This window comes from Gorilla gorilla, chromosome 13, assembly GCF_029281585.2.
Source record: "Gorilla gorilla gorilla isolate KB3781 chromosome 13, NHGRI_mGorGor1-v2.1_pri, whole genome shotgun sequence".
NCBI lineage: Eukaryota > Metazoa > Chordata > Mammalia > Primates > Hominidae > Gorilla > Gorilla gorilla.
This window is the reverse complement of record NC_073237.2, coordinates 30,135,515-30,142,648: the sequence shown is the minus strand read 5'-3', so window position 1 is coordinate 30,142,648 and position 7,134 is coordinate 30,135,515. Positions and strand designations below refer to the sequence as shown.

Here is a 7,134-nt window from a genome sequence, read left to right as displayed (position 1 = left end):
TCCCACTTCTGAACTCAGGGCCCAGCACTCTCCCACCCAAACTTCCACTATTTTGTGACACATGAAGGTACTCGGCTGTGGCACTTCCTGGAGCCTGCATGGAGGTGTTCAGTCCCGTGACATCTCTGCAAAGCTTCTCCCTACAGCTGCATGAAGTTTGAGGTAGAGTAAGTAGTGGAAAGATGGGTTGAACCTTATTTCAGAGTGGGACCTTCATAGGTTTTTCTCATCTTGTTTTTAGAATTTTTTGTTGTTTGTGTAAAGACGGTATTACGGAAACATAAGGTTCAGTGAAGGAACTCAGGATGAAGGTGGGCTTACAGCACCACTGTCAACATCCCTCCATGTCCTGTCGCTTCTGGAAACCAAGCCCACACCAAGCATGGCACAAATAAAAGCCATTGCCCTCTTATGAATAAAAAACCATATATATTGTGGAATATTAAATGTTCTGCATGTACTAACACGAGAGAAAATATTTTTTCTCTACACAGAGTGAATTTTTTCTTGGGGACTTGTTTTTCTCCAGGGAAGGCTAAAAAAGAATTTGTGACTGACCAAATCAGATACCTTCCCAAAGAAGACAGTGACTTGGACAGTGGTGATGGTGCCTAGAGGCACCGGATGTCTTTGGCCAGTGCTGAGGGGGACAGACTGGGGATACAGCTTTCTTGGGGTGAAAGATTTGGGGATGTCGCAGGCCCCATTTCTCATTGTCGCACCACACACTTCTCAAGGGCTGTTGATTTCTGATTTGCCTGTCTCTGTTGGGACAACCCTGGCTCTTGAGAGTGGCTTGTTGACTGCTGGCTGCATAGCTCAGTATTCTGCCATGTTTTGAGTAGAAGAGGTGCCTGTGGTTGCAGTGAAACCCACAGACTGGGGCTTGAAACTCCTGTTTGTGCTGATTTACCTTCAAGGCATGGCGCGCATGGCCAAGTGACATTTTCTCTTCCAGCATTTGTCCAACTGCCGTCATGAGACCCTGAGCTTCAGCACTGCTGCTGTACACACATGATCTATTTTTTACTGTTTTTTGGCTCTCAGCAGTGACTGGTGCTGGCTTGCTTTTTTTCTTTGAAGAAATCCACTGAAAAAATTGCTTGACGTTTTCTCCAAAGTGGCTTATTGAAGGAGGCTGTTTCTTTGATGGCAGTAGCTGGACACCTTCATCCTGATGGGTGTCTTCTGTTTTCCTGACTGGGGTAAGTTGAGGAGTCCTCAATCCTTCAAGCTTTTCTTCATGTTTTTCTAAGTTGGGCTTCCTAGAGTTCTCACTCTTGTGACTAGGGGGAAACATTGGTCTTTGGCTCTTGCATGAGCCTTGACAGTTTGGGTTTCTGGGCTCCTCGTGCACCAGGTTGCTCCTTCTGGCTGCCATGAGGTCACGTAGCTCCTGGGAAGCCCGCATGTTCCCAGTAGGCATGCTCTGGAGATGGCCCTGGGGCACTTGAGAAGCCAAATTCTCTGAAGCGTGGGGCACAACAGATGCTTGCCCATCTGGAAGGAGCACAACAGCGGCACATACTTGAGGCTGGGACTCTGACTTTGTGGCCATTCCAGGCTCAAATTCAGTAACAACCTCCTCCATAAGACACAGCTTCCTTGGATCTTGGGAGACAGACCCTCTAGGGTGTAGAGAGCTTTTGCTGGTCCCTGAAGCCTCGAAACCATGCACATCCTCACTTGTGGCTTGGAGGTTTGCCAGCATACAGGTTTCCAAGGGGACTCTGCATTGTGGCACTGCCTCCCTTGTCTCTCCAGCCTTTGAAGATTGGGCTCCTAAGCTCCTGCTCTGCTGGGTGCTGCCTGAGAGGCTGTACGTGAGGGGCTTAGATGGCCACCTGCCCTCCTGTCCAGCTGGAGGAGCCTTCAAGGGCCCATGATCATTCCAAGATGGGATTCCTCGCAGTGCCCTCTGGAACTGCTTACATGCAGGTGAGGAGGCCAGAAGACTCTCTGGCATGTGAACAGATGCTTTGGTCAGCACCTGCTTTCTCAGACTTGCCATTGGTGGCTTTCTAAGGGACGTGGCCACCTCAACTTCTGAGCCAGCTCCAGATTCACAGGTGGCTGAGGAGGGACCCGCAAGCTGTGTAAGGGACAAGGATGAAACCTTTTCCAGTTTAAAGCACTGAATGGGCTTGAGGACCCTGAGGGGTAGACCCCACCTGTGTTTGGCCCAAAACTTCACAATATGGGCTCCCAACACCTGCTGAGTACACGGCTCGAGGAAGGAAAGCACCTGGGCTGTGTTCACACAGGCTTTCCCACTTTTCGGGGCTGCTAGATTGCTGGTTTTCACGCGGGTGTTGGACACGGGAAGAGCCTGGTTGACAGCAAGCCAGGATTGACGCACACGCACGGGGATCAAGCCCTCGTTGGTCTGGCCCAAGTTCCTGCCCATGTGGGCTTTCAGGATGTTTTCTATATGAGTCCTCTCTGTGCATCTTAATAAATCACTTCCCGAGTCACTCCTCAAGGGCTTCCTCAAGTTCCTTTCCGACTCCTCAGAAGTCACCCCCAGAACCTTCCGTGGGAAGCTTTTCATGTCCCTGGATAGATTTTGTGGGGTCTCACCCAGAATTTGCCCCAGATGTGGGCACGGGTCCTTCTCTAGCTGGAACTTCACCTTCTGTGCCTCCTTGCTGCTTTCACCTGTGGACATGGAGGACTGCCAGGGCCTGGGTTTGCTCTTGGCCTGACTTGTCCCTGGTGATTCATCCTGAAGCTGCATCAGATCCAGAGACTCTTGGATCCTTCCCAGGTTGCCGCAGTGTTGGATGATCCACTTTTTTATGTGCTGCTCCAGTTGTCTCCGGAGTTCAGGACTGACTGGAAAGTTGTCAGGCAGAATGGATGTCAAACTTTCCTGGGGAAGGTTAGGAGTGGAGACACTAAAGACGTCCTGAGATTTTTGGACCCTAGAGGGTAAAGCCAACCTATCTTCTAGTTGTTGCCTCAACAAAGGCCATTCAGGGTGCTGAGTTTCAGGTAGGGAGAGAGCTTGCACTTTATTCTGCGATGCAGGGCAAGCTACTCCAGTGTTCTTAATCAGGGATGGAAAAGCAGGAGATAGGACTGGGAAAGAGGATTGAAGATGGGCCTGAGCCTCGGCCTGAGCCACAGGTGTGGGCCGGAATTGGGGTGTGGATGAAATAAAGGGTTGGCACTCGGGCCCCAGATGGGACAGGGGCTGGGCCTGGAAAAGCAGTGGGGACATTGTAGTCTCCCTTTGAATTGGGCAGACATTGGACATTTCATTGAACAAGAAAGGAGGAGACTGTAAAGTATAAGACCTGTCAGTTACCCAGGCATTAGCCACCAGGGACTCGCTGTGCAGAGAGGGGAGGCCCCAGAAAAGCTGGCTATAATTCTTCCAAAAACTTTCCTGCAAGAGCCTAGGATCTGAGAGCTTCTGAGGTCCGGGCAGCTGTTTTGAGTTCTCTCCCACGTTCCAGAAGGGTTTTGGGGTTGTGGTGTCCTGCTCAGCATCCAGTGATTTAACCAAATTCCCCAAAGAATTTAAGTGCTTTTCTGGGGTCATTTGATTTGTAAATGATCCAACATTTTCTTTTTCTTCCCAAAGGTTGACCTTGGCTGTTTCTGTGATTTGTATCCCTATGATATTCTGGCCATCAGAGCTGAGCAAAAACGGGCTGCCAGCTTCCATCTGACAGGTCTCTGGTGGGTGGCGGGAAAGATGATCTCGCTGGACTGATGAGTTGAAGGCGCAGCAGGTTCTGGTAGTCTCCAGCCACCAGGAGGAGGCAGAAACATGACTGTTTGAGCCACCAAGGCCTGAGATGGCTGGGACAGAAGCCACAAAATCCTCATGTGGAGACAAGCTTTGAGGGACGGTGTCCAGTGGAAGTGCCACTGAGTCACAGTGAGATGGAGTTATCAGTGTGGAGTCCCGTAGGGGAGGAGCAGTGAAGCCTTTTGGAGGAGGTGGAGAGCAGGCCAGAGGATCAGGGGTGTGTGGTGGGTGAGGGAAAAGTGCAGGTGGCTCGGGTGAGGGGTGTTCTAGGGGAAGGGAAGGTTCTGGTGGCTGGGAGGCACTTAGGGAGGAGACTGAGGTGGTCATTGGGCCTGGTGATGGGGTGGAGGCCAGATCCTGAGGATGCTTGGCTTGAGGATCCGGGGAAGCTAATGGGGAGAGAATGGGAGCAGCATCTTCCATAGGCTCATGAGAGGACCGGGAGGCTTCATCAGGTGCTCTTTCGCCCACCTCACCTGGGGGGTCTGGACCGGAGAGCTGACCAAAGTCACCTTTGTCAAGGTGTGGCCCCGGGAGGCTGCAGGAGACAGGAGGCACGAGCTGCATCCAGGAGCCAGTGGGGCTGGAGGGCAGAGTGGGTGCTCGGGCCACAGCCCCTCCACCACCCCACACCCTGACTGCCCAATTCTCCTGCTACTCCTCACCCCAGGGTTTTATTCCCATCCTCTGTCCCCCTGGTCTCCCCATCCCAGGTCAGCTCCAGGCTGCCTGTGGCCCTGGGGTCACGTCCCAGCCCTGGTAGGAAGGATGCAGGGAAGGGGAAGTGCCTCACCTCTGCAGTTGTGAAAGCAGGTCCCAAATCTCCTCCGGGCCTCTCGGGCTCTCTCTACCAGCTGGAAATCAGGAGACTGGGTTAGGGCAGTGAGGGAGGGGCCTGGGATCTCACAGGAGGCTGAGTGGCTGTTTCTTTAGGGAGGACCATGGGGAATTAGACCCTGGAACCCACCCATCTGTGTCCAAAGCCACATGACCCCGACGGTAATAGCAAGGCATGGAGGACAAGGCTTTTTCATTCACAAAGGGCTTCCACACATGGATCCCCCACCCCCACAGTCCTCACAACTGCCCTGTGGGGAGAAAGGACTGGGGTGGTCTCAAAGAGGAATCAGCCTTAGCAGAGTTGAACAGCTGTTCCCAGGGAGAGGGAGGCCCCCTCACCCCCCTCTGCATCCAGGCAGGCATTGGTCTCCCCAGGACACACACACTGCCCCCTGCTGGGTAACGCCCAGTCCCTGGACCACCATGGCTTCATTCCGGCATGGAATCTGAGAAGGACCCGGGGTTCTGATTTCCTTCCTAGGAGCCCCCACCTCAGGCTTCTTCAACTGACTTCTTCAGAGTCAGTTCCCTCCAGGACAGATGAGATCAAATTAACTCTAGTGTGCTCTGGCAGAGCCTTACCTCTCAGACTGTGGTTTTTCATCCTGCCTCTGGGCCTTCCCCTCCACCCTACTGGACACTGGGAGACACGATGATGTAGGGAGACAAGATGACGCAGAGAGACAAGATGACAATGGGAGACAAGAAAGGGCGAGAAGCTAGGACCGGCTCTCCCTCTCTGCCCCAGCCCAGCTGCAGCACGCTGCACTCAGGAACCGCATGGCTCTCTCTGTCTTGCTCAGGGAGCTCTGTGTTCTTCCTCCCACTCATGCTTAAATGGATGATAAACTGCTTTTCTTCTTAGAAAAACAGCAAGAGGGGGCCGGGCGCGGTGGCTCACGCCTATAATCCAAGCACTTTTGGAGGCCAAGGTGGGTTGATCACCTGAGGTCAGGAGTTTGAGACCAGCCTGGCCATGGTGAAACCCCGTCTCTACTAAAAATACAAAAATTAGGCAGGCATGGTGGTGGGTGCCTGTAATCCCCAGCTATTCAGGACGCTAAGACAGGAGAATCGCTTGAACTCGGGAAGCAGAGGTTGCAGTGAGCCGATATCACTCCATTTCACTGCAACCTGCGCCACAGAGCGAGACTCCATCTCAAAAAATAAAATAAAATAAAATAAAATAAAATAAAATAAAATAAAAATAACACACACACACACACACACACACACACACACACACACACACACAGAGGGATTTTCAATATGAGGTCCACCACGGACGCCTTCAGTCCCTGTTCCTCTGCTCCAGGAACACCCAAGTTCAGGCCAGCAGGCACTGCTGAGCTGTCAGGTAGGATTCTGCTTCCCAGGAGACCAGAGGAGACACCAGGCACTGGTGGGAGGCCCTCGGGGGCCCAGCACAGGCCCCAGATCACCCCACACAGGGGAGGCTGGGCCCTGAGCCACCTGCCCCAGAAAGGGTCTGATGAGCCAGGGCTCAGGGCCTGGTCTCGGACAGAGACCTCCCCAGTCTCATGACTGGTACTGGTGCTGAGTCCACTGGTTTGATTTTGCCTTGATGCCTCCTGTGCTCCCCCACAGATGGACTGAGAGCTTGGGATGGAAATCCCAGTACACTATCTATCCCTACCAACCCCTGGCTGCCCTGCCTCTCCCTGGAAGGATGATGTTCTGGTCTCTTCTGAGACTTCCCATCATAGAAGGCTCTCCACTGGATTTGGAAAAGTGGAACTAATAATAAAAAGAAAGGAGAGAATCAAGCTCTGTGGGTCGAGACTGAGGGTTCCTTACCTTTCTCTTCCCAGGCGATGGTGATGGTCGGTCACCACAACGGAGGTAAGATAAGCAGGGGAGTAATAGGAAGAAGAACCCCAGGGCAAACACCAAGGTGAGGAAGATATCCAACACCCATGGTGTGGAGCTGGGGGCGTTTAGCGATGAGGCACTAAGTAATTTTAAAGGAAAGGGAAGATTCTCCATGTGAATAGGCGCATTGCTTTCAAGCAACTGAGCTCTGGGCAGCCCCGTGGAGACTAGGGACTGGGGCCCAGGCCTGCGTCACAGAGGTGGGGCCTTGATGTCACAAAGGGCTCCTTTGTTGGGGAGGGACAGTGGGAGGGGGAGGGAGAGGGGCAGGGGAGGGGGAGACTGAAGCACAGCCCGTCCCCACCTCCCAAGCTGGGGATCCCTCCACCATCCCACCTTCTAGATCCCTCCTTCCCACTAAGTTTTGTCAGTGATAGCCAATTTTCTATTCTTTCTCCCTGGAATATAGATATTACCTGGTTCCTTTTATCTGTTGGAGATGGTGACTTGAGGTTACCTATTTTATAGCCCTTGAAAATCTGAAGTTCTGAAATTTTGGTTATGTACCAGGGATTTTCATTCTCAGAATCTCGTTCATCCTCAACTCCAGCTTTCCCACACTATGTTTTCGTCTTGTATCAATCCAGGGACAAAATGTAAATTTCTTTTACTCTTATTTAGTTTTGCAAATTTTGAATAGT

General features: G+C 52.2%; 1 protein-coding gene across 2 annotated transcripts; it reads right to left on the bottom strand.

Annotated features, from left to right (window-relative positions):
* Positions 1-409: 409 nt before the first annotated feature.
* LOC115930095 (spermatogenesis-associated protein 31A1-like) lies at positions 410-6,643 on the bottom strand. Of its 2 annotated transcripts, none has more exons than XM_031007054.3 (4): positions 6,419-6,643; positions 5,183-5,240; positions 4,554-4,614; positions 410-4,298 (listed from the first exon to the last, which is right to left on the bottom strand). In XM_031007054.3, the coding sequence occupies exons 1-4, from the start codon at positions 6,605-6,607 to the stop codon at positions 563-565; spliced, it is 4,044 nt and encodes a 1,347-aa protein (XP_030862914.2). In that variant the 5' UTR covers positions 6,608-6,643; the 3' UTR covers positions 410-562. The 2 variants fall into 2 exon arrangements, with proteins under 2 accessions (XP_030862914.2, XP_063552342.1); XM_063696272.1 differs by having other exon boundaries at positions 5,183-5,277; positions 6,420-6,613.
* Positions 6,644-7,134: the final 491 nt, after the last annotated feature.

What these genes read in the sequence shown, in the direction of transcription:
- LOC115930095 (XM_063696272.1), bottom strand. Translation starts at nt 6,607, where the DNA reads ATGGAGAATCTTCCCTTTCCTTTAAAATTACTTAGTGCCTCATCGCTA. An exon ending in CCATCGCCTGGGAAGAGAAA is followed by an intron (nt 5,278 to 6,419) that starts GGTAAGGAACCC and finishes TCTTGTCTCTCT; the next exon opens with GCGTCATCTTGTCTCCCTAC. An exon ending in GAAAAACCACAGTCTGAGAG is followed by an intron (nt 4,615 to 5,182) that starts GTAAGGCTCTGC and finishes CCTGATTTCCAG; the next exon opens with CTGGTAGAGAGAGCCCGAGA.